This window comes from Rana temporaria, chromosome 5, assembly GCF_905171775.1.
Source record: "Rana temporaria chromosome 5, aRanTem1.1, whole genome shotgun sequence".
Classification (NCBI taxonomy): domain Eukaryota; kingdom Metazoa; phylum Chordata; class Amphibia; order Anura; family Ranidae; genus Rana; species Rana temporaria.
This window is the reverse complement of record NC_053493.1, coordinates 235,213,262-235,240,565: the sequence shown is the minus strand read 5'-3', so window position 1 is coordinate 235,240,565 and position 27,304 is coordinate 235,213,262. Positions and strand designations below refer to the sequence as shown.

General features: G+C 47.5%; 1 protein-coding gene across 9 annotated transcripts in view; it reads right to left on the bottom strand.

The window, feature by feature from the left end:
• RELCH (RAB11 binding and LisH domain, coiled-coil and HEAT repeat containing) overlaps positions 1 to 16,532 on the bottom strand; it is a 194,265-nt gene extending 177,733 nt beyond the window's left edge. For 8 of the 9 annotated variants that reach the window (XM_040353587.1, XM_040353588.1, XM_040353590.1 and 5 more), the window contains exon 1: positions 15,970 to 16,532. In XM_040353587.1, coding sequence (XP_040209521.1) covers positions 15,970 to 16,513 — 544 coding nt within the window. In that variant the 5' untranslated portion in view covers positions 16,514 to 16,532. The remainder of the gene's footprint in view (positions 1 to 15,969) is intronic. The other variant, XM_040353593.1, reaches the window with a different exon arrangement.
• Positions 16,533 to 27,304: the final 10,772 nt, after the last annotated feature.

Sequence of the window (27,304 nt, the reverse complement as noted above, 5' to 3'; positions counted from 1 at the left end):
GAGGGGGCGTCTAACAGGGGGAGATGCGTCTGTAACCGAGGGAGGGGGGAGGCGCGTCTGTAACCGAGGGAGGGGGGAGGCGCGTCTGTAACCGAGGGAGGGGGGAGGCGCGTCTGTAACCGAGGGAGGGGGGAGGCGCGTCTGTAACCGAGGGAGGGGGGAGGCGCGTCTGTAACCGAGGGAGGGGGGAGGCGCGTCTGTAACCGAGGGAGGGGGGAGGCGCGTCTGTAACCGAGGGAGGGGGAGGCGCGTCTGTAACCGAGGGAGGGGGGAGGCGCGTCTGTAACCGAGGGAGGGGGGGGTCTATAGTTGGTGGGACGCCACTGCAGTGGGGGAGATGTGGATATTACAGTGGGGGGAGATTTTTTTTTTTGCCAACCCGAAAAATTATCTGATCCGTGACTCTGATCCGAGGAATGATCCGAACTGAGTTTTTGAATCTGTTGCACCCCTAGTTTCTCCCCTATTTGTCCTGCCTTAAAGACAGCCCTGGAATTCCCTACCCAACTCTATCCACTTTAAGGCCCCGTACACACGACCGGATCTGTCCGCTGATATTTGTCCGACGGACAGTTTCAGCGGACAGATCCGGTCGTGTGTACAGCCGACCGGACCGGATTCCCGGCCGAGCGGACTTTTTCCAGCGGACTAAAATTTCCTAGCATGCTAAGAAATCTGTCCGCTGGAAACCTGTCCGTCAGACGTGTTCGGTCGTCTGTACAGACATGTCCGACCGACCGCCATCCCTCGCATGCGTCGTACTGATTCGACGCATGCGTGGAAGCTTTGAACTTCAAGGCCGCCCACGTCCCCGCGTATTGTTTATGCGCGAATTTCTGTCTGATGGTGTGTACAACCATCAGACAGAAATCTCCGGGCGGACATGTCCGCTGAAAACGGTCCGGCGGACCGTTTTCAGCGGACTGTCCGTCCGTGCGTACGGGGCCTTGGCCGACCCCAGGAAAACCCTCTCTTCAGAGAAGCCTATCCTGCCTCCACCTAGCAGCTGTACTTTTAGGTTTTCCCCATCAGCTCATTCCCCACAGTCATTACCTTGTGTATCATTAGACTCTCCCTTTTAGATTGTAAGCTGTAACCAGCAGGGCCCTCTGCTTACTCCTGTACTAAATTGTATTGTAACTGTACTGTCTGCCCTCAGGTTGTAAAGCTCTGAGCAAACTGTTGGCGCTATATAAATCCTGAATAATAATATGGGATGATGGTCCAGAGGAGGGCTGAATTCTGTGCCTGCCCAAAAGATGTTGTGTAAATTGGCTTTCAGAACGTCAGTATTTTACACAGGAAAATTGATGAGCCACACTTCCATGTGACAACTCTCTGACATTCTAAAAATGTAACACTAGATTGCACAAGGAGAGGCTTAGGACCTCCGTGTGACAACACTCCGACAATAGACACTGAATATTACATAGTGGAATGAGGAGGGTGTCCCTTCTCTCACATACCCAGAACTAGATCACAGGTTTCAGCGTAGTTTACAGAATATATTTAAATCTAACAAATGTGCAGAAAAAGACTGGGGATTCGAGGTTTGGTACCACCTAGGTCACAAAACAAAGCCAATTCTGCCCACACAAGAACAATTATATGTTGCCTGGCATTAACCTCTTGCTGACTTTTGTCTCATTTTTAATAGGCACAACCAATGGGCTGAAACTGACAAGAGGTTAATCTTGATACTGAGAAAATAAATAAAAGTGCATAGTTCAGCATTTCTTTTTTTTTCTGTTTTCTAATAGCAGATTCAATCTTTAGATATCAACTGCTGTAAAATGCTGAAGGTGGAAAAAGTAGACCTCAAAACAATCAGGCCACAATCTGAAATGGAGAAATAAACTCTAAAAGCAGACCCCTTTGGGAGGAACAAAGATGGTCTCTGGACAGCCGCACTCTGAACAAATTGTAGCCTTTTATTAAAAGAAGGACAGCACTACAAGTCACAGCAAAATAAAATAAAACCTGACCCTTGACGCGTTTCGCACTGAAACTAGTGCTTAGTCACTATGACTAAGCACTAGTTTCAGTGCGAAACGCGTCAGTTTCACACTGAAATGTGTTTATTTACTTATTTGAATTTGGCGCCAATCACCGCCCCCGTGCTTCGTAACGTCGCAGGGAACGGAGCTCGGCGGCACTCGGCACTGTGTGAATCGAGCGAGAAGACACCGCTCGCTCACACAGCGGGGAGGCATCGCAGGATCCAGGCACAAGGTAAGTAAACCATGCCTGTGGACACTGCGAGGCGATCCCGAGTCTGGCTCGGGGTTACCGCTTTTGATTCTGAAATTCCACCCCGAGCCAGACTTGGGAATACCGCTCAGCAGGTTAAACTGACCTTAAAAGAACCAAATGATACATTGCCTCTCTTCTCCATCGCTAAGCGCTGCCCAATGTTGATAAACATTTGCCAGCATTTTTTTTTTTTTTTTTACAGCTCTGAGCAGAGAACGGCTCGGCACAGTTTACATAGATTTATTGAAATGCCAGATTAAGATCGTGAGGGGGGTTGAATCGAAATCGGGATTTTCTTAACAATCATGCAGTTCTAATGTATGTAGATTACCTTATCTATCATTCCCTAAACCCCCAGTTTGGCAGCAAAATTATCTCAGCCCACAGTGTAAGTTTTAGGTAAATTACCACCCATGTTGGGAGGAGTTAACTTTCACTGAAATGACCATTGAATGCAGGCAGAGATGGGGGTACATTGCTGCCATTGAGCATCAATGCAGGAGAGGGGAAATGGAGGGTTAAATTTCACTGCCTCGACCATCATTGCAGTCGGAAAGGGGGGGGGGGGTGTGTACTGACAGGGTGTTGAAGGAAGAGCCTGGCTTTGCTCCTGCAATCCACTGATTGGGGTGGTGGGCCCTTTAAGGACTGCGCAGGCGCAAACTTGCCGACGGAAATCTCCGAACCTCGCCCGGCATCCAGACTCATTCTTTAACATCCCCGTGGATTGGAGGAAGTTAAAAAAAGAGCCAGGAGGCCGAGCGAGCAGGGTGAGCCATCCGAGCGAAGCGAGGACGTGAGGCCGATCGGCCACTTACCTCGAAAGCCACGTCGCCATGGATGCTGGCCAAGGTTCGGAGATTTCCGTCAGCAAGTTTGCGCCTGTGCAGTCCTTGAAGGAACTTTCCCGTTAGCCGGAACCATCTCGGCACATCAGATTGCGCCTGCGCTGGAACTTCCACGATAGCCGGAACCAGCTCGGCAGATCACCGGCTTCTGTCAAAGGGGCATGACCAAAAAAGGTCTGCTGATCGGCTGATGGCCCAGAGCTCTCCCTGGGGGGGGTGTTCTGGCGGGGGGGCGTCCTCCTATAAGAACACAATAGCACAGCAGGGGAGATCACTGTACTAAAGTCGTATAGTTAGTACATCGGCTCCTCCTGAGCTGTCAGTTTTTTCGTTCAGCCCGCTGGGTTCAACGAAAAAAAAAAAAAAAAACTAGCGTGTACCAGGTTTAGACAGATTTTATACCACTAGAATATAAACAGGGGGAAGAGTCTGTTTTGATGTTAAAATTACAATGGGTTCACAGGCTATAAAATTATGACAAAGAATGTCCGGTCAAGATCATATGACAGTCATAAGACGAGAAGGGCCACGGAATAAAAAGAAATATGCTACAAAGACTCCTGAATGCAAACCGTTTTCTGCAGACTCCTCTAAACAGTATAAAAGCACTTCATACGCCCAAATGGAATGTTAGCCAACCAAACAGGACAGTATTGTATTATTAATGTCGACTGACTATACATTCACAAAATACTTTACACATTCTGGATTCCTTCCCCCACCGCAATGATAAAAATCCAATACCCCCCCCCCAGTGCATTTTGGTTACGTGTCAGAGCCACCCAAAAGTGGAAGCTCCGAGTATCTGTCCCATCTTCTGTCGGACCTCGCCGTGGCAAGGTACGTCAGAAGTTCGGCTCCTCCTTGCCCACCACCATTCATGCCATTCATAAAGCACAGCGGGTAGTCACCATAGCCGTACTATGGTGGTGGCAGCACCCGAGGTGCAGACATCGTTGGATTCCAGGACAGGCAAGTTTCACAATATTAAAAGTCAGCAGCTACCGTAACCTATAAAGGCTTTAAAAGCGTCACCTATGAAGATTAGGATCTATATTTTGACACCATTCCTGTGAATGAATGACATGCCTGCACAACTGCTTTGTTTCTAACCACTTGCCAACCGGTCACAGTACATATACTGCGGCAGGTCGGCTTGATTGCGTGGAATGACGTAACTGTACGTCATTTCGTGCAACAGCTAGCGGGGCACACATTCTGATTGGCCAGAGGGGGAGCCAATCAGCAGGTCCGGTGGACACAATGCCCACCGGCCATCCACGATCGCTCCCCACAGAGACGGAACAGCGGTCTGCTGATGTAGACATGGCAGATCGACATCCTGTCAGGTATGAACGGAGAGATCTTGTGTTTCTGCTATTCATACAGTGAGAGGCCATAACCCACACAGTAAGAAAGCACCCCCTAGGGACACTTAACCCTTTGATTGCCCCTGGTGTCAACCCATTCCCTGCCAGTGTCATTCGTATGGTAACTGCATATTTTTCACCACTGATCACTGTAATGTCACTGTAAAGTGTCAGTTAGGTGTTTGATTTGAATGCCGCAATGTTGCAGTCCTGCTGAAAGAAGAAAAGGAGAGAAGAAAAAAAAAAAAAAAAAAAAAAACCCTGATGGCCATCATTACTAATTAAAGCGGGAGTTCACCCGAAAAAAAAAATTTAACCTTCGATGTATGCTCATTTTGTCAAGGGGAATCGGGTATTTTTTTTTAAATCGAAGCAGTACTTACCGTTTTAGATCTTCTCCGCCGCTTCCGGGTATGGTCTTCGGGACTGGGCGTTCCTATTGGATTGACAGGCTTCCGACAGGCTTCCGACGGTCGCATACATTGCGTCACGAGTAGCCGAACGTCGGTGCGGCTCTATATGGCGCCTGCACACCGACGTTCGGCTACTTTCGGAAAATCGTGACGCGATAGATGCGACCGTCGGAAACCTGTCAGAAGCCTGTCAATCAAATAGGAACGCCCAGTCCCGCAGCCCATACCCGGAAGCGGCGGAGAAGATCGCTCTCTAAAACGGTAAGTACGGCTTTGATTTAAAAAAAAAAAAAAACTACCCGATTCCCCTTGACAAAATGAGCCTCAATCCAAGGTTAAAAATTAACTTTTCGGGTGAACCTCCACTTTAATAAATAAATAAATCAATCATGGGTAATTAAAATTCACTGAGGTCTGGTCAGCAAAATTTTCTTTCAGCAGAGGTCCGAACATCATGTCATTACCCGTGGTGCCTTTTCGCATGTGCCAAACCGCATGTTGCTGCCGCACTATTAATATTCACATCTCCCCCCACTGTACACTCCACATCTCAGACTCCCCCCATACATCACAGTCCGCTCACCCCTCCCCCCACCCTGATGACATCAGCCCACCACATCCCATCCTTTAAGAACTCCACTTTAATCATGTCCTCAGCGAGTCAGCACACACTTTCCTCCTTTCCAGACCAGTGTCCTCACTCCCTGCAACTTCTCCCCCTCCCTCACTTACCTTGCACAGACCAAAGATCAGAGGGAGGCACGACATTTCTCGGATGGAGGGCAGGTGTTGCAAGATGGTGATTGGTTGCTAAGACAGCCCTTCATCCTAGCAGCCAATCTCCTGGTTTGTTTACCTCCGGCAGCTACGCCCTCCATCCAGAACTGTCCCATCTCCCTCTGTCGGCTCTGTGTGAGGATTACAGAGAAGAAAAAATGGCTGCTAAATGGCGTTACCGCGGCGGGCCGCACAGGAGAGTGAGGCGGTCCGTATTTGGCCTGCGGTCCGCCATTTAGTGATGCCCGAAATAAACAAATATGCCATAAAAATATCCCCAATTTTGTAGACACTATAACTTTGGCACAAACCAATCAATATAAACTTATAGGGATTTTTTTTTTTTTTACTAAAAACATGTAGCAGAATACATATTGGCCTAAATTGATGAAAAGATCCATGTTTTTTTTTCTTTATTGGGTAAAATATTGTTTCTTTTTATCAAAATTGTCAGTCTTAGCGCAAAAAAATGAAACCGCAGTTGATCAAATACCACCAAAAGAAAGTTCTATTTGAGGGGGGAAATATTTTATTTGGGTCTGTGTCGCACAACCACGGCCAAAAAAAAAAAAAAAAAAAAAAAAAAAAAGGACTGGTCAAGGGGTTAAAACCCTCCAGGACTGAAGTGGTTAAAATGTGCCAGTGGGTGCTGGGAGAGGAACCCCTGCCTGCTTTCACAAGAAAGGGGGACCCGGTCTGCGTCTGAAGCATATTACATGTTAATCCCGGAATATGGGTGTAACATGCTCCAAAAAGGTGAATTTAACCTTGAATGCATTCCTTTTAAGTGGGCGGTGAGTTTTGCTTTAAGACATATGATTGCTACTGCTATCCAACATTCTGGATGTGTCAAACAGCGTGCTCCCCATTGGGCACCATGGTTCCTTCTGCTGACTACTACATCACTACCTTCACCACACCATCACCACCGTGTTTTGGATAACACGTGGCTAGTGAAGTCTGAAAAGTAATCTCCTATCCTTAGGGCTATTTTTCAGTAGGAACGTGGAAGAACGTAGTTCCAGCACCTTCAGTACTGAATCTATGTAATGGCAAGGGGTAGTGCAGTATGCTGGAGGGTCTATTGACGTTGGCAGGAATCTCTTGTTGCTGAGGTCAATTGTTGCAGGGGAGGGAGGGGTCAATTGTTGAGGGAGAGGTCAATTGTTGCTGTTGCTGGGATTCTACTGTTGTAGGGGTGGGTCTATTGTTGCTGGGGTGGAATTTTATAACCGCTGGTCCATTCTTGCCAAGGGGTATCCATTACTGCTGAGGGAGGTCTATTGTTGCTGGGGGGAGGTCTAGTGTTGCTAGGGGTGGGTCTAGTGTTTCTAGGGGTATCTATTACTGTTGGGGTGGGTCTAGTGTTGCTGGGGGGCATCCATTACTTCTGGAGGGGATCTATTTTGCTATTTTTCTTGTTAACAAATACCATACAAATGATTTAGTGCCACAAAGGGTCGGTGCTGGGAGGTAGAACCAAGAGATGGTGCTCAGAGGGGGGGGTAGAACCAAGAGATGGTGCTCAGAGGCGGGTAGAACCAAGGAGTGACTCAGAAGGGGCGAGTCCCTGCACCTATTCCCAGAAAAAAAAAGCCCTGCCTATCCTACATATTTGTTGAATATCAGTGGCTGGCCATACAGTGATCTAAATTCGGGCGGCTCTGCAAGGACCAGATAAATTTCGATGTCATGTGTGGCCACTGTGGTTAAACAGAAGTTGATCGACCAATCGAATTCTGTTCACCTGACCTGTCGATATAAGCCATTTGATCAGCTCTGAAAGGCAAAAGGCTGCATAGCTGATCTGTGGGGGGGGGGGGGGGGGGGTCTCCCCGCTGTTCTAATACAATAGAGCAGCAGGGAGAATTTACACACACACACACACAATTAGATCTGTTTTTTACATTCTACCTAGTGACGGAATGAAAAAATCGAAACCATGTATGGCTAGTTTTACTATAGCAAAGCCAAGATCTGGACGACAGCCCGACTGCACCATGAAAACCATTGTGCAAATGCAAATCCTTTATTTCTGTTCCCATAGGGATCACTATACACAAGCTGAAAAGTCTGCTTAGTACACACTATGTGCTGTAAAAATCAGCAAAATTGTGAGCAAACACATATCACCAAACATGCTATACCAAAATATTGTACATCCCCTCATGCCCAGCCTCAGTTCTTGTGATGACTCTACTCTTAAAGGGGTTGCAAAAGCTCTTTTTTTTTTTTTTTAATAACAAGCATGTCATACTTACCTCAACTGTGCAGCTCATTTTGCACAAAGTGGCCCTGAACCTCGACTTCTGGGATCCCTCGGTGGCTCTCGCGGCTCCTCCTCCATCAGATAATCCCCTAGGAGTAGCACTTTCCCAGGGGGATTACCTTGCGGGCGCGCTCCCGAGTCCAGCATTTGCGTCCATACTAATGCAGGACTCGGCCCTGCCCCCCGGAGACCGCGTCATTGAATTTGATAGCAGCGAGAGCCATTGGCTGTGCTTCTATCAATCTATCCAATCAAGAGCTGGGACCCTGCGGAGAGAGGGACAGTGCGTCTCCACCGAGGGAAAAAAAAATAAAAATAAAAATCGGGGCCAGTCACACCCCTTTAATAAAAAATCCTCCTGTTGGCAAGCGGATGACTACTGTAGGTAGGATCCCCTAAGCTTGCATATAATATGGAGGGTGTGGGGGTGTGCAGGGAATGCACTCTTGGCACAGGTTTGTTTACATTTAGGTATGCAAATATGCAGCGTCTTGGTATCAAGACCCACCCAGCGAGAGGATGCATATTTGTGTACTCTCGGCACCAAGACGTCAAATATATAAATGGAAGTGTACGTAGTCTCCCCATTTATATTATTTTAACAAGTAGCTGTTCATCCCTCCAGAAATTATGTGAACTGATCACTTCCCCCTACCCTATTATCAGCATTGCTTTCTGCTATCTCTCTGGATGACAAACTACAAAGCACCTTCCCGCATTGTAGAGAAGAGTGGAAGGGAGTTATATAGTCCTAACACTCCCTGTTCTAGGGTGAAGCTCTGTTCATTACGGTTGTCAGCCTAGGACAGGAAGTGAGTTAATGGCAGAATTACCAGATTGAGAGTTCAAAGTCTCATGAGAAGAAGTCGTGCCCCAAGAACGGCAATGGAACAGTTCTAAATAGTGTGACTCAAGTCGCTCCAACCTAGAAAAAGGTTTCTGCACTACTTTGGTGCGACTTCAACACCATGTGCATTGGCCTTCCGTTAGGCTACTTTCACACTGGGGCTGCCTGTTCGCTAGCGATAAAGCGCCACTCGTTTTATCTGCACTTTTTGCCCGCTAGCGGAGTGCTTTTAACCCTCCGCTAGTGGCCAAAAAAGGGGTTAAAAGCGCCGTGTTGCGGTGCTTCCGAAGCGCTGCCTATTCATTGCAATGGGCAGGGGCGTTTTGGGAGCACTTTATACAGCGCTCCTAAAACTGCCCGCAAAGATGCGGCTTGCAGGACTTTTTCCCAACGTCCCGCAAGCGCACTGCCCCAGTGGGAAAGCACTCAGGCGGCATGAGAGGCAGTTTTCAGGCACCATTTCTAGTGCCAATACGCCTAAAAACTGCCTTAGTGTGAAAGGGATCTTAAAGAAGTCGTATGCAAGCTGTGAAGAAGTCAAGCAGGGATGTCAGGATTTTAGCCGCAGCAGCGTGAACCAGGGCCAAAACAAATGCAAAAAAATAAAACCAATGCAGCTACCACATCTAAGGACTGGTAAGCTGCATTACTACCAGTTTCTTCTTTTAGAGAATGCTTTAAAAATATATTTGCAATTTTCAAGCCTGTGCCTAGTAAAGGTTATATGTAAAGGTCTATTCACACTAGCAGCATACAGATTAGAACGCCGCTGGTGTGCTCTGCAAAAGAAGGTTGTCAATGCATCGCACTATTTTTTTTTTTTACTTTATTGAAATGTCACAAAATGACATTTTATTCATCTGCATGCACAGTTGTGTGATGTGTCACAACATGCTGGGCAAAAAAAAAAACGCAAGTTCCATTTTTTGAGTGCACACCTCCACAGCACAGTGATGTGACCTGGATTAATAAACAAGGATAAATGTTAGGCAAGGCTGCCCAATGCATATGGTGTGAAAAGGCCCCAGAACTACAATGGTTTAGGTCATGCAGCTTGCATCTGCCCAAGCTTGGGGTTTTCTCCTTTGCTACCTTGTTTCTGCAGATCCTGCCAGTCAAGGCTTTATCTGAAGTAGAGTGACAACACTCATCCACTGCCTGTGAACTAGAAGTAGCGTTGTCAGTTTGCCATAGAGATGGATTACAGGCAGCTATGCTAAACACACAGTTTGTCCGTAGTCTCCCCATTGTCAGCATATGTCAAGCTGCCAATCGATATTCCTCATTCCCTCTGCAATGCCCTGCCAAATTGATTGGCAGAGGCTGGAAAAGAATTGCAGTCCACGTCTCAGTGATATCTAGTAATGGGATTCTGGGACTGGAAGTCCATGGCCCAGCAAGGAAGGCAAAGAGTAATGCATCAGCTTGAGAACTAAAATTATATATATATATATATATATATATATATATATATATATATATATATATATATATATATATATATATATATATATATATATATATATATATATATATATATATATATATATATATATATATATATATTTTTTTTTTTATAAAAAAAAAATTGCATGTGGGGTACCCACTGTATATGTCAGTCATTAAAGTCAGTGAGGTTTTATGTCTACTTTTATAAAGGCGAACAGAGAGGTGCCAAAAAAAAAAAAAAAAAAAGATAATAATCTGACCATTATCAAGCAGTAGGATTAGTGACAGATTTTATAGCAAGTTGCACCTCCTCCTTCCCATGCTTAAATGATTATATGGGACACATCAGAATCCTCATGTTTTTTGTGACTTTGCATGTCAGTTCTAATTCAGGCTTGTGTGTGTGTCTGTGTGTATGTGTGTGTGTGTGTCTGTGTCTCTGTGTGTGTGTGTATGTGTCTGTGTGTGTGTGTGTGTGTGTGTGTATGTGTCTGTGTCTCTGTGTCTCTGTGTGTATGTGTCTGTGTCTCTGTGTCTCTGTGTGTATGTGTCTGTGTCTCTGTGTGTGTGTGTCTGTCTCTATGTGTGTGTGTGTCTGTCTCTATGTGTGTGTGTGTCTGTCTCTATGTGTGTGTGTGTCTGTCTCTATGTGTGTGTGTGTGTCTGTCTCTATGTGTGTGTGTGTCTGTCTCTATGTGTGTGTGTGTCTGTCTCTATGTGTGTGTGTGTCTGTCTCTATGTGTGTGTGTGTGTGTGTCTGTCTCTATGTGTGTGTGTCTGTCTCTATGTGTGTGTGTGTGTCTGTCTCTATGTGTGTGTGTGTGTGTGTCTGTCTCTATGTGTGTGTGTGTGTGTGTCTGTCTCTATGTGTGTGTGTGTGTCTGTCTCTATGTGTGTGTGTGTGTCTGTCTCTATGTGTGTGTGTGTGTCTGTCTCTATGTGTGTGTGTGTGTGTCTGTCTCTATGTGTGTGTGTGTGTGTCTGTCTCTATGTGTGTGTGTGTGTCTGTCTCTATGTGTGTGTGTGTGTCTGTCTCTATGTGTGTGTGTGTGTGTCTGTCTCTATGTGTGTGTGTGTGTGTCTGTCTCTATGTGTGTGTGTGTGTCTGTCTCTATGTGTGTGTGTGTGTCTGTCTCTATGTGTGTGTGTGTGTCTGTCTCTATGTGTGTGTGTGTGTGTGTGTCTGTCTCTATGTGTGTGTGTGTGTCTGTCTCTATGTGTGTGTGTGTGTGTCTGTCTCTATGTGTGTGTGTGTGTGTCTGTCTCTATGTGTGTGTGTGTGTGTGTGTGTGTCTGTCTCTATGTGTGTGTGTGTGTGTGTGTGTGTGTGTCTGTCTCTATGTGTGTGTGTGTCTGTCTCTATGTGTGTGTGTGTCTGTCTCTATGTGTGTGTGTGTCTGTCTCTATGTGTGTGTGTGTGTCTGTCTCTATGTGTGTGTGTGTGTCTGTCTCTATGTGTGTGTGTGTGTCTGTCTCTATGTGTGTGTGTGTGTCTGTCTCTATGTGTGTGTGTGTGTCTGTCTCTATGTGTGTGTGTGTGTCTGTCTCTATGTGTGTGTGTGTGTGTCTGTCTCTATGTGTGTGTGTGCGTGTGTCTGTCTCTATGTGTGTGTGTGCGTGTGTCTGTCTCTATGTGTGTGTGTGCGCGTGTGTCTGTCTCTATGTGTGTGTGTGTCTGTCTCTATGTGTGTGTGTGTCTGTCTGTCTCTATGTGTGTGTGTGTCTGTCTGTCTCTATGTGTGTGTGTGTCTGTCTGTCTCTATGTGTGTGTGTGTCTGTCTGTCTCTATGTGTGTGTGTGTCTGTCTCTATGTGTGTGTGTGTCTGTCTCTATGTGTGTGTGTGTCTGTCTCTGTGTGTGTGTGTGTCTGTCTCTATGTGTGTGTGTGTGTCTGTCTCTATGTGTGTGTGTGTGTCTGTCTGTCTCTATGTGTGTGTGTGTGTGTGTGTCTGTCTGTCTCTATGTGTGTGTGTGTGTGTCTGTCTCTATGTGTGTGTGTGTGTGTCTGTCTCTATGTGTGTGTGTGTCTGTCTCTATGTGTGTGTGTGTCTGTCTCTATGTGTGTGTGTGTCTGTCTCTATGTGTGTGTGTGTCTGTCTCTATGTGTGTGTGTGTCTGTCTCTATGTGTGTGTGTGTCTGTCTCTATGTGTGTGTGTGTGTCTGTCTCTATGTGTGTGTGTGTGTCTGTCTCTATGTGTGTGTGTGTGTCTGTCTCTATGTGTGTGTGTGTGTCTGTCTCTATGTGTGTGTGTGTGTCTGTCTCTATGTGTGTGTGTGTGTCTGTCTCTATGTGTGTGTGTGTGTCTGTCTCTATGTGTGTGTGTGCGTGTGTCTGTCTCTATGTGTGTGTGTGCGTGTGTCTGTCTCTATGTGTGTGTGTGCGTGTGTCTGTCTCTATGTGTGTGTGTGCGTGTGTCTGTCTCTATGTGTGTGTGTCTGTATGTCTCTATGTGTGTGTGTGTCTGTCTGTCTCTATGTGTGTGTGTGTCTGTCTGTCTCTATGTGTGTGTGTGTCTGTCTGTCTCTATGTGTGTGTGTGTCTGTCTGTCTCTATGTGTGTGTGTGTCTGTCTGTCTCTATGTGTGTGTGTGTCTGTCTGTCTCTATGTGTGTGTGTGTCTGTCTATGTGTGTGTGTGTGTGTCTGTCTGTCTGTCTGTCTGTCTGTCTGTCTGTGTCCGCACCCCCAGGTGATTTACAGCTTGGTGCAGCTTTGCTGTGAGATGGATATACAGTATACAGCAGACATCAGCACGAAGCCCAAAGTTGATGGATATATAAAAAGAAAGCGCAGACATGCCTGACCAAGGGGGTCAAAGCCACATATGATGGATAGCCTAGGTAGGTATACAGGTAGGCCTACGGTACCCTTGGCCACCAATATACGGTCCTTTGGCTGTAAAACATGTAACTGTGCCTATGTTGGTGATAGGTGAGGAATCACAAGGCTTGTATTATTTCACTGAAATTCTACCCACCTTCTTCTGTATAGCCAATGTAAATACAAATATGCTGCAAGCATGCATTGTAGAGATAATTGGGCACCATGCCATCAGCACTGCTACATTAGGAACAAGAGCAACAGAATGCTGCAAACAACAAACAGCTACTGTGCAGCACAACTACTGCGGAATGTGTCACACTATCATTATCTAATAACAGAGGAATACGTGAGGGGACACCCAGGCAGGCCGGCAGGGACTCCCACCACAAACACACAGGCCAGCAATGATTTCCACAGGGAAAGCAGGCCAGCCCCCCTCCCCCAGCACAAGCAGGCTAGAAATTATACCACCCCCCCCCCCCCATACAAATAGGCCAGCAATGATCACCCCCCATACAGCTAGGTCACCAATGATCCCCATCCTCCATACACCTAGGTCACCAATGACCCCCCCCACCCCCCATTCAGCTAGGTCACCAATGATCCCCATCCTCCATACACCTAGGTCACCAATGACCCCCCCCACCCCCCATTCAGCTAGGTCACCAATGACCCCCCATACAGCCAGGTCACCAATGACCCCCCCCCATACAGCCAGGTCACCAATGACCCCCCCCCATACAGCCAGGTCACCAATGACCCCCCCCCCCATACAGCCAGGTCACCAATGCCCCCCCCCCCATACAGCCAGGTCACCAATGCCCCCCCCCCCATACAGCCAGGTCACCAATGACCCCCCCCCCATACAGCCAGGTCACCAATGACCCCTCCCCCCCCATACAGCCAGGTCACCAATGACCCCTCCCCCCCCATACAGCTAGGTCACCAATGACCCCCCATACAGCCAGGTCACCAATGACCCCCCCCCCATACAGCCAGGTCACCAATGACCCCCCCCCCATACAGCCAGGTCACCAATGACCCCCCCCCCCCATACAGCCAGGTCACCAATGACCCCCCCCCCATACAGCCAGGTCACCAATGACCCCTCCCCCCCCATACAGCCAGGTCACCAATGACCCCCCCCCCCATACAGCCAGGTCACCAATGACCCCCCCCCCAAACAGCCAGGTCACCAATGACCCCCCCCCATACAGCCAGGTCACCAATGACCCCTCCCCCCCCATACAGCCAGGTCACCAATGACCCCCCCCCCCCATACAGCCAGGTCACCAATGACCCCCCCCCCATACAGCCAGGTCACCAATGCCCCCCCCCCCATACAGCCAGGTCACCAATGCCCCCCCCCCCCATACAGCCAGGTCACCAATGCCCCCCCCCCCATACAGCCAGGTCACCAATGACCCCCCCCCCATACAGCCAGGTCACCAATGACCCCTCCCCCATACAGCCAGGTCACCAATGACCCCTCCCCCCCCATACAGCCAGGTCACCAATGACCCCTCCCCCCCCATACAGCCAGGTCACCAATGACCCCCCCCCCCCATACAGCCAGGTCACCAATGACCCCCCCCCCCATACAGCCAGGTCACCAATGACCCCCCCCCATACAGCCAGGTCACCAATGACCCCCCCCCCCATACAGCCAGGTCACCAATGACCCCCCCCCCATACAGCCAGGTCACCAATGACCCCCCCCCCATACAGCGAGGTCACCAATGATCCCCCCCCCCATACAGCCAGGTCACCAATGATCCCCCCCCCCCATACAGCCAGGTCACCAATGATCCCCCTCCATACAGCCAGGTCACCAATGATCCCCCTCCATACACCTAGGTCACCAGTGATCCCTGATCTCCCCCCCCCCCCTCCATACACCTAGGTCACCTGATCTCCCCCCCCCCCTCCATACACCTAGGTCACCAGTGATCCCTGATCTCCCCCCCCCTCCATACACCTAGGTCACCAGTGATCCCTGATCTCCCCCCCCTCCATACACCTAGGTCACCAGTGATCCCTGATCTCCCCCCCCTCCATACACCTAGGTCAGCAATGATCCCTGATCTCCCCCCCCCCCCCATACAGCTAGGTCAGCAATGATCCCTGATCTTTCCCCCCCCCAATACAGCTAGGTCAGCAATGATCCCTGATCTCTCCCCCCCCCCCAATACAGCTAGGTCAGCAATGATCCCTGATCTCTCCCCCCCCATACAGCTAGGTCAGCAATGATCCCTGATCTCTCCCCCCCCCCAATACAGCTAGGTCAGCAATGATCCCTGATCTCTCCCCCCCCCCCCAATACAGCTAGGTCAGCAATGATCCCTGATCTCCCCCCCCCCCATACAGCTAGGTCAGCAATGATCCCTGATCTCCCCCCCCCCCATACAGCTAGGTCAGCAATGATCCCTGATCTCCCCCCCCCATACAGCTAGGTCAGCAATGATCCCTGATCTCTCCCCCCCCCCCATACAACTAGGTCAGCAATGATCCCTGATCTCTCCCCCCCCCCCATACAGCTAGGTCAGCAATGATCCCTGATCTCTCCCCCCCCCCCCCCATACAGCTAGGTCAGCAATGATCCCTGATCTCTCCCCCCCCCCAATACAGCTAGGTCAGCAATGATCCCTGATCTCTCCCCCCATACAGCTAGGTCAGCAATGATCCACCCATACAGCTAGGTCAGCAATGATCCCTGATCTCTCCCCCCATACAGCTAGGTCAGCAATGATCCACCCATACAGCTAGGTCAGCAATGATCCCTGATCTCCCCCCCATACAGGCCAGTAACCACCCCCCAATATATGCAGGCAGGCTGGCTAGCAATGCTTCCTGTAACAGGCAACAGACTGGCTGACATAATGACAGCCCGCAGGCAGCCCCGCCCCCCTGTCACACTCACTCAGCTGTCCCCCGGCCCCGGTATTGGGGTTGTTGATGCCGGTGGAGGGTGGAGCCCCCGCGGTTGTCGGTCTCTCGAAGTTGCCGGGGTTGGAGAAGTAATCCCGGAGCCGGGGCAGTTCTCGGCCGGTCTCCAGCAGCTCGGTGTGCATTTCTAGGGCTGTGAGCAGCAGCTGATCCCGCAGCAGCTGAGCCGCCACCGTATCCAGGGGTACCCGGCCAGGCTCACAGGGCAGCGGGAGGTTATTATACCGGGACCCCCCTGCCAGCTGTAGGGAAGGGGGGTCACTGTCATCCCCGGGATAGCGGCCGGTGATCGGGTGTCCTGGGCGGGTGTCCAATGGAGACACATCTTCCTCCTCGTTATCTCCGTCCTCCTCACCCTCCTCCTCTTCTTCTTCGTCCTCTTCTTCCTCCTCCTCCTCCGAATCGCTCAGGAACGGGTTCACACTGCTACTACTTGTGCTTGGACCTACCGGGCCCGCGGAGCCGGCGGGGACACCCGAGGAGCCGCCCGGGCCTGAGCCTGATGCAGGGGCCGCCATCTTGTAATGAGGCGGAGACGGGGGGAGGAGACGAGAAGCTGCACAAGGACAATATACTACATGGGAGGAGGACGGCCTCTGTCACAGGAGACACCTCCCTAGGGATGGAGAATAATACACAGTACACCTACCTCACTACCTACCTACACTATATATATGGAGGACAATATACTACATGGGAGGAGGACGGCCTCTGTCACTGGAGACACCTCCCTAGGGATGGAGAATAATACACAGAGCACCTACCTCACTACTTACCTACACTATATATATGGAGGACAATATACTACATGGGAGGAGGACGGCCTCTGTCACCGGAGACACCTCCCTAGGGATGGAGAATAATACACAGTGCACCTACCTCACTACCTACCTACAATATATATGGAGGACAATATACTACATGGGAGGAGGACGGCCTCTGTCACTGAAGACACCTCCCTAGGGATGGAGAATAATACACAGAACACCTACCACACTACCTACCTACAATATATATGGAGGACAATATACTACATGGGAGGAGGACGGCCTCTGTCACCGAAGACACCTCCCTAGAGATGGAGAATAATACACAGTGCACCTACCTCACTACTTACCTACACTAAATATATAAGGAGAACAATATACTACATGGGAGGAGGACGGCCTCTGTCACTGGAGACACCTCCCTAGGGATGGAGAATAATACACAGAACACCTACCTCACTACTTACCTACACTATATATATATGGAGAACTATATACTACATGGGAGGAGGATAGCCTCTGTCACTAGAGACACCTCCCTGAGGATGGAGTATGATACACAGCACACCTACCTCACTACCTACATTATATATATATATACTGTAAATAATGTAGGTAGTAAGATAGGTGTGCTGTGTATTATTCTCCATCCTCCATATATAGGACAATATAATACATGAGATGGGGGGAGGGGGGACTCCTGTCACTGGAGACACCCATACTCCTCCCTGAGGATGGAGAATGGTTCACAATACACAGCACACCTACCACACTACCTACCTACACTATATACAGTATCTCACAAAAGTGAGTACACCCCTCACATTTTTGTAAATATTTTATTATATCTTTTCATGTGACAACACTGAAGAAATGCTACAATGTAAAGTAGTGAGTGTCCAGCTTGTATAACAGTGTAAATTTGCTGTTCCCTCAAAATAACTCAACACACAGCCATTAATGTCTAAACTGCTGGCAACAAAGGTGAGTACACCCCTAAGTGTAAATGTCCAAATTGGGTCCAATTAGCCATTTTCCCTCCCCGGTGTCATGTGACTCATTAGTGTTACAAGGTCTCAGGTGGGAATGGGGAGTAGGTGTGTTCAATTTGGTGTTAGCGCTCTCTCTTTCTCATACTGGTCACTGGAAATTCAACATGGCACCTCATGGCAAATAACTCTCTGAGGATCTGAAAAAAAGAATTGTTGCTCTACAGAAAGATGGTCTAGGCCAGCCCTCAAAAATTCCACTCGGCCGCTCACATTTTGCGAGTGTATTTTGAGGACTGGCGAGTGTGGGCTGCCTGGGAGCGGGGGGGAGGGGGCGATCGTAGGGGAGGGGAGGAGAGGAGAGCTGCCTCTGCTGCCGCTGTCTGCTTGATCACCGTGTGGGCAACATCATAACAGCTTTCATTTCAATAGCTGTGTGTTCCCCGTCGGGAACAATCATATACAGCCCCTCCCCCTTGTCCGGGCACTTTTATACCATCCCAGTATTAATAGCTGTTATGTTCCCCACGCGCTGATCAACCAGGTGGCGGTGGCTCTCTCTTTCCCTACAGCGGTAGGCCATTGGGGACCGACACATGGCTGCATTGGGGGACACATGGCTGCATTGGGGACAAAAGGCTGTATTTGGGGATGCATTGCTGCATTTGGGGACGCATGGCTGCAATTGGGGACACAAGGCTGCATTGGGGACACAATTGGGAACACATGGCTGCATTGGGGACACAATTGGGCCTAGGCTATAAGAAGATTGCCAAGACTTTGATACTGAGATGCAGCACGGTGGCCAAGACCATACAGCATTTTAACAGGACAGGTTCCACTCAGAACAGGCCTCGCCATGGTCACCAAAGAAGTTGAGTGCACGTGCTCAGCATCATATCCAGAGGTTGTCTTTGGGAAATAGACGTATCAGTGCTGCAGAGGTTGAAGGGGTGGGGGTCAGCCTGTCAGTGCTCAGACCATACGCTGTACACTGCATCAAATTGGTCTGCATGGCTGTAATCCCAGAAGGAAGCCTCTTCTAAAGATGATGCACAAGAAAGCCCGCAAACAGTTTGTTGAAGACAAGCAGACTAAGGACATGGATTACTGGAACCGTGTCCTGTGGTCTGATGAGACCAACATAAACTTATTTGGTTCAGATGGTGTAAAGCGTGTGTGGCGGCAACCAGGAGAGGAGTACAAAGACAAGTGGGTCTTATCTACAGTCAAGCATGGTGGTGGGAGTGTCATGGTCTAGGGCTGCATGAGTGCTGCCGGCACTAGGGAGCTACAATTCATTGAGGGAACCATGAATGCCATCATGTACTGTGACATACTGAAGCAGAGCATGATCCCTTCCCTTCGGAGACTGGGCCCCGCAGGGCAGTATTCCAACATGATAAGGACCATAAACACACATCCAAGATGATCACTGCCTTGCTAAAGAAGCTGAGGGTAAAGGTGATGGACTTGCCAAGCATGTCCCCAGACCTAAACCCTATTGAGTATCTGTGGCGCATCCTCAAATGGAAGGTGGAGGAGCGCAAGGTCTCCAACATCCACCAGCTCTGTGATGTCGCCATGGAGGAGTGGAAGAGGACTCCAGTAGCAACCTGTGAAGGTCTGGTGAACTCCATGCCCAATAGGGTATGCTGGAAAATAATAGTGGCCGCAAAAATAGTGACACATTGGTCCCAATTTGGACATTTTCACTTAGGGGTGTACTCACTTTTGTTGCCAGCAGTTTAGACATTAATGGCTGTGTGTTGAGTATTTTGAGGGAGACAGCAAATGTACACTGGTATACAAGCTGTACACTCACTGCTTTATATTGTAGCAAAGTGTCATTTCTTCAGTGTTGTCACATGAAAAGATATAATAAAATATTTACAAAAATGTGAGGGGTGTACTCACTTTTGTGAGATACTGTCTATACCATAGTTTGTGGACTCTATAATGATTAAGTACTTATAACAGTGTGAAACGTGTGTACCGGGCACTCTGCTCTTGGGGTGTCACAATAACGTATTTTGGATCACAAACCGTGCTGTGCAGCCTGTTCCTCTTTTACACTCTATGGGCCAGATTCTCAAAAGAGATACGACGGCGCATCTCCAGATACGCCGTCGTATCTCTGCCTAGCGCCGTCGTATCTATGCAACTGATTCTTAGAATCAGTTACGCATAGATATCCCTTAGATCCGACAGGCGTAAGTCTCTTACGCCGTCGGATCTTAACTGCAATTATTTTTTTTTGCCCGCTAGGTGGCGCTTCCGTCGATTTCCCCGCCGAGTATGCAAATTAGCTAGATACGCAAATTCCCGAACGTACGTGCGGCAGACGCAGTAAAGTTACAACGTTTACGTTAGGCTTTTCCCGGCGTAAAGTTGCCCCTGGGTCTATGAGGCGCAGTCAATGTTAAGTATAGCCATCGTTCCCGCATCGAAAAGTTTGCATAAGTCGTCTGTGAATGGTGCTGGACGTAATTTACGTCCACGTCAAAACCAATGATGTCCTTGCGACGTCATTTAGAGCAATGCACGCTGGGATATTTTAGGGACGGCGCATGCGCAGTTCGTTCGGCGCGGGGACGCGCTTCATTTAAATGAAACACGCCCCCTACCCGCCTAATTTGAATTCCGCCGGGTGTTTTACGCTACACCGCCGCAACTTTACAGGCAAGTGCTTTGTGAATAAAGCACTTGCCTGAAAAACTTGCGGCGGCGTAACGTAAAACAGATACGTTACGCCCGCCCAAATTTACGAGAATCTGGGCCTATAACTTTCCTACAGACTAAATGATTTACACTGATTTGGGGTATTTTCACCAAAGAAATGCAGCAGAATACATTTTGGCTGAAATTTATGAAAAACAGAAACAAAGAAAAACGTTTTTTGTTTTTTTTCAAAATGTTCAGTAGTCTTTTGTCTATTTAGCAAAAAATAAAAAGCCCAGTGGTAATTAAAATGGAAGTAAACCCTCTATTACAACTTTCACCTACAGGTAAGCCTAGATTAAGGCCCCTTTCACATTGGAGCGGGAGCCGCGGTGGCGGTATAGCGCCGCTAAAAATAGCGGCGCTATACCGCCGGGATTGCCACGGGAATCGGCCTCTAGCGGTGCGGTATTAACCCCCGCTATCGGCCGATAAAGGGTTAATACCGCCCACAATGCGCCTCGGTATTGCGGGCGGTATAGCCGCGGTTTCCCAGTGTTTTAAATGGGAAGGAGCGGTATACATGCCGCTCCTCTCACCGCTCCAAAGATGCTGCTGACAGGAGATTTTTTTCTCTCCTGCCAGCGCATCGCCTCAGTGTGAAAGCCCTCGGGCTTTCACATTGAGTAGGCAGTGAAGGAGTTTTTCAGGCGGTATAGCAGTGCTATTTTTAGCGCTGTACCGCCTGAAAAACTCCTCAGTGTGAAAGGGGTCTAAGGCTTACCTGTAGGTGTTTTCAATATCTCCTAAGCCTACACGTTTTAGGAGATATTTGCCAAATAGAATGCACCGTTGTCTACGGCGCATGCGTCTACGGCGCAGGAGCACTGAGAATGCTGGTTTTCTGATTGAATAATGCTGGCTTTGACGGCTCCCGCGCGAATGCGTGGAGTGACGTGATCGCCGCTCCGGCCAATCACAGCGCCGGAGCGGCGATACCCGGAAGACGAGGACAGCTTAGGGGGCTTCGATCTAAGGTAAGTAAATGCATAATGAGCTAGTATTCTAGTCATACTAGCTCATTCTGCCTTTGTCTTGCAGTTGTTTTTTTTTTTTTACTTTTTTGGGGATTACAACCGCTTTAAATTCCACCAATAAAAAGCTCTATTTGTGTGAACAAAATGATAAAAATGTTGTATGTGTGCAGTGTTGCATGAATTTTCATTCAAAGTGCAACAGTGCTGGAATCTAAAAACTGGCCTGGGCAAGAAGGGGTAAAAGTGCCCGGTAATAAAGTGTGAGAAAGTAAACTCCCCCTGGTTTGTTTGTACCTATAGGACCTATAGGTCCCCAGGGGGAGTATAGGTAATCCTATAATAAGGCTTACCTGTAGGTACTGTAAATATCTCCTAAACTTGCACCGTTTAGGAGATATTTACTGTATATGCTGCCGATGACGTCATCAACGCATGCGCTCTGAAGGAACAGCCACTGGCAGCTCCCAAGCGCATGCGCAGGAGTGAATTCATCGCAGCTCTGGCCAATCACAGCGCCGGAGCCCCGCGAACCCGGAAGAAACACCAGGGAACATGTCAACTGTCTCGGCGGTGTGCGGGCACCGCTGGAGGGCTTTGTTCTAAGGTAAGTATTTCATAATGAGTTAGAATGTGTTGTGATGCCTTTGTCTCATGCCGCGTACACACGACCGTTTTTCAATAAAAACGACCGTGTGTGGGCTCCAGAGCATTTTTCATGACGTGAAAAATGGCCATTAAGGGGGGGGAGGTTAGGGTACATTATAGAAGTGGTTAGAGTCCTTTTTTTTTTTTTTTTTTTTATTTTTATTATTACGCTAAGCTACACTAGTCTATGCAATATAAGTGGTGGTATTTTTGTGAGCACGTAAGAGGGAGGGAGTTCAAGAATTAAGAAGTAGGTGGGGGGTATAGGGTTCTGGGGGAGAGGGAAGAGGGCGGGAGGAAGTAAGAGGGAGGGAGGGTGGGAAAGGGCATCCTAGAAGGGATTTAGGAACTAGGGGAAGTAGAGTAAAAAGAGAGTAGAGTACAAGTCAAGGCTGACGGATTGGTGTGGGGAGTGAGTTGAGACGACAAGGAGTTGTGAGAGAGGGGAGGGGGGGTGGTGGGGGTGATGGGGAGGTTCAGAGGGGGAACAGACGATGTTGCCGGGAACATGAGAGGGGGTTACGGGGGTAAGGGAAGAGGTAGGTGCTAACCTATATGTGATCATAGAGATGTGAAATTATGTTTTGAAATTTTAGTTTTAAGCGCCTTTGTTGGTTATGTTTTCGGTTTATTAATGTATGTGTACTATATCTAAATAAGCATAACTTACATATTACTTATGGGAAAAGTTTGAGAATAAGAGGAGAAGTCTGTGTAGAAGGTGACAATACTGGCCGCTAGTGAACCGGACGGTTAGCAATAAGTTTTCATAGAAATGGTGGGGTGAGGGGCAATAGATTTAGATTTAAAAAGAAAGAGGGTGAGTGCTGATAGGGGAACCGGAGGAGACTCTCCGCTGTGCTCTCACACTTCCCCCCACTTAGCGTCTCTCCTCCTGCAGGAGGGAAGTCGGAGACGCGTGGGTTTTTTATTTTTTCTTTTTTTTTTTTTTTTTTTTTATTCTTTCTTTTTTCCTCTGTTCCCAGCGACAGACTGGGGGTCGAATCTGGTTAAGAGGTGACCACCGAAGGGACTTAATAATTTTTATTTTTTTTTTTTTTTTTTCCTTTTACAATTACCCAGGCATCTGGACGGAGATCTTGAGCCTGAGATACAAGGGGGGGGGGGGATTCGGGGTTTTTTTTTTTTTTTTTTTTTTTTTTTCTCATCTTGTGTCCTTCCATCAGGGTTAATTGGGCCGGTCTCCTTCCTCTCTCCTCATATGCCCCTTGGGAGATAAGGGCTTAGACCTGCGGTAAAAGTGGACGGGGGTTGGGAAAATCTGGCATATAAACGACAACGCAACCAGGAGATCAGAAATGCATAGACTAAATATAACATCGTACAATGTGAAAGGGCTTAACATCCCGGAAAAAAGAACGAAACTGATGTATGAATTGGGGAGATTAAAAACACATATTGTGTTTTTACAGGAAACCCACTTCAGAAAAGATAAGATTCCAAAATGGAAGAACCAGAGATTCCCAGTGGTATACATGGGGGCTTCCCAGTCATCAAAAGCGAATGGAGTAGCTATTTTACTTGCCAAAAACATAACTTGGAAAGAATCTAAGGTAGTGACTGATGAAGAAGGGAGGTTCATATTGATAAAAGGCCTAATAAATGAAAGAAAGGTTACATTAGTAAATATTTATCTCCCCAATGAAGACCCAGTGTCCACTATGGGTAAATTTGTAGAAATAATAAAAGAAAACAAAGAAGGGGCCCTTATAGTAGGAGGAGACATGAATATGCTGTTGGACCCGAAAATTGACTCTTCCAGGGGGTCCTACAACATATCTAATTCTAAACTTAGACAAGTAAGAAATATGTTGTACGACCTGCAAATAGTAGACAGCTGGAGATCCCAGCATGTACACGACAGAGATTATAGTTTCTACTCCCACAAACACAAAACTTACACACGAATCGATTATATCTTTCTTGACCGAGCAGTCCTGTTGAATTTAAAAGAATCCTCAATTGGGTCGATTACAATTTCAGATCATGCCCCAGTCAGTTGTCTTATTGACTGGGGAGTAACAGGACCTAGAGAATGGAACTGGAAGCTCAACGAGACCCTAATCAAGGACCCAGAATATGAGGAGAAGATTGGGCAGGAAATAGAGATATTTTTTGATACAAACAGGGACGATGGAACATCCCCACTTTGTAAGTGGGAAGCACATAAGTGCTACCTAAGGGGAATACTGATTTCATTGGGGGCTCAGAGGAAGAGAAAACTAGGAGTAAAAATAGATTCCTTACTAAGAGAAATTAAAACGGTGGAAAATGAACATAAGAGAGTGCAGAAAATAGGAAAGGAGGAAAGACTGATATCCCTACGGGAGAAACTAAATTTACTATTGATGGACAAGGCGAAAGCCCAGCTGAATAGATGTAGAAGGGCTTACTATGAATTCGGCAATAAACCTAGCAAAATGCTTGCGAATGCACTGAGAGAGTCTAGAGCTAGAAAACATATAGAGAAAATAAAAACACAGGGAGATAACTTAGTGAGCCCCTCACATTTAATAGCAAATGCATTCAGAGAGTACTACAGAGATCTGTACCAACTGACTAATCAATCTCAGGTAGAGAAAGTACATAACAGAGAAGTGAGAGTAAAAGAATATCTAATGAAGTCAGAAATGCCTAAAATACCAGAGGAAAAGATAGAGAGTATGGAAGGTCCGATCACGGCAAAGGAATGTCAGGAAGTAATAAAGGAAATGAAACCAGGTAAATCACCAGGGCCAGATGGCTATACGCTCCGGTACTACAAAATTTTCCAAGATAAACTAATACCGAAATTCTTAGAGGCCTTTAATTCTTTGAAAGAAGGACACCCGATGAGAAGAGAAACATTAGGGGCACACATAGCTGTCATCCCCAAGGAAGGGAAAGATCCTACAGTCTGTGCGAGTTATCGACCGATATCATTGTTGAACATAGACTTAAAAATATTTTCAAAGATAATTGCCAACAGACTAGTACCCAATATCCCACCCCTCGTACATCCAGACCAGGTGGGCTTCGTACCTGGAAGAGAGGGAAGGGAGAATACTCAAAGAGTGTTAAGTACCATTCACTTGGCCCAAGTCCACCATAAACCAGTAGCACTTATTTCAACGGACGCGGAGAAAGCCTTCGATAGGGTGGATTGGGGCTTCTTGAAGGCTACACTTAAGTACATAGGGTTGGGTGTAGGCATGCAGAATTGGATTGCAAGCCTCTACTCTTGCCCGTCGGCAAGGGTAAAGGTTAATGAAGTACTATCTGATCCATTTCCAATCCAGAACGGGACCAGACAAGGTTGCCCGCTCTCCCCGATTATATTTATTTTAACACTGGAGCCACTATTGAGGACAATTCGATCAAATGCAGACATAAGGGGATATCAGGTTAAAGGAGTGGAATATAAAGTGGCGGCTTTTGCAGATGATCTCTTGTTCTCAATAACGGCCCCAGAATTATCATTGCCACCTTTGATGAGAGAGATAAGGGAATACGGAGCCCTCTCTAATTTCAAAGTAAATTACACTAAGTCAGAGGCAATGGGGATAGAAGTAAACAAACAGGCAAAAGATCAGCTAACAGTGAACTTTCCCTTTAAATGGTCGGAATCGCACATACTCTATCTAGGAACAAAAATATCAAAAAATTTAAATAGAATTTTTGAATTGAATTTTGTCCCGCTGACGAGGCAAATTAAATCTGACTTCATTAGATGGGAAAAAGAGACGTACTCATGGTTCGGGAGAATTAGCATTTTAAAAATGAACGTGCTACCAAGACTACTTTATCTATTCCAAACTTTACCGGTAAAGATTCCCCCGAGTTACTTAAGGGACTTAAGATCCAGGTTCGTGCAGTTTGTATGGGCAGGGAAAAAGGCGAGAATACGTAGGGAAATATTAGCGCTACCCAAGGAGAGGGGAGGAGTGGGCTTTCCTGACCCAGTGGGATATCATGAAGCAGCACACATGGCAAGAGTGGTCGAGTGGTGTACACGAGAGAAGCATAAACTCTGGATCCATATAGAGCAAATGATCACAAATATCCCATTGGAAGGTATGGCGTGGATACAGGAAGTAGATATACCAGGAGAAGTAAAGAAACATCCAACAATAGGGCCCACCTTGCGAGTAATGAAAAAACTATTCAGGAAAACGAAATGCTCGGTCCTCCCAAGTCCACTTACCCCGGTTTTGGGGAACCCGAAATTTCAGTTAGGGATAGAAGATACACACTTTAAGACGTTAAAACGGTTAGGCTGGAGTAGAGTAATACACTTTGAGGGGGAAACCCACAGGGTTGGAAGGGATGAAAGGGAGGAACCACCAATAAACGAACTCGACCCAATGAGACAAAATCAACTAAAAACGGCGATCAGAGCAATGAACCCAAAAGGGAAACCCCTCAGAGATCTTTCAGGCTATGAGGAAATATGCTTAAAGGGGGAAGAGATAAGACATGGCCTCTCATTGATGTATAGCCTATGGGTGGACGAGGCAGCACCGAGTGACTTACCGTTCATAAGAGCTTGGGAAAGAGAGTTGGAGGTTGCCCTCTCGGAAAACCAGAGAACAAAATTTTTTAATTTCACACATAAAGCATCCTTGGCCACCAGATACCAAGAGGGAGGTTACAAAATCTTAATCAGATGGTACAAAACCCCAGTAGTGTTAAACCGGATATTCCCGGAGGTTTCAGATAGATGTTGGCGATGCGGTAGGGAAAAGGGAAATATGTTACATATTTTCTGGACATGTGCAAAGTTGGGGGATTTCTGGAAAATGGTTAGAGACACGGTCAAGGATATTGTGGAGGTGGATTTGGGAGGCAACCCCACCACGTATTTACTGCTGGATCTACCAATTTCCGTGGCCAGGTTCAAAAAATCTTTGTTAAGACATCTACTAGTAGCAGCTAGGGCGTGTATCCCAATCCTGTGGAAAAGTACAAACATCCCAAACAAACAGCAATGGCTAGGTAGAATTTCGGAAATTCAACAAATGGAAAAGCTTACCATGGGCATAAGAGAACAAGAAGATAGGTACAGATTGATATGGGATCCCTACATAAGATACAGAGAAGGAGAGTTTTGAGGGGGGAGGAGTAGAGGAAGGAGACGGCGGAGATGCCGGGAGAACATGGGAGTGACATGGATGCCCCTTTTTTTTTTTTTTTTTTTCTTGGGGGGGGGA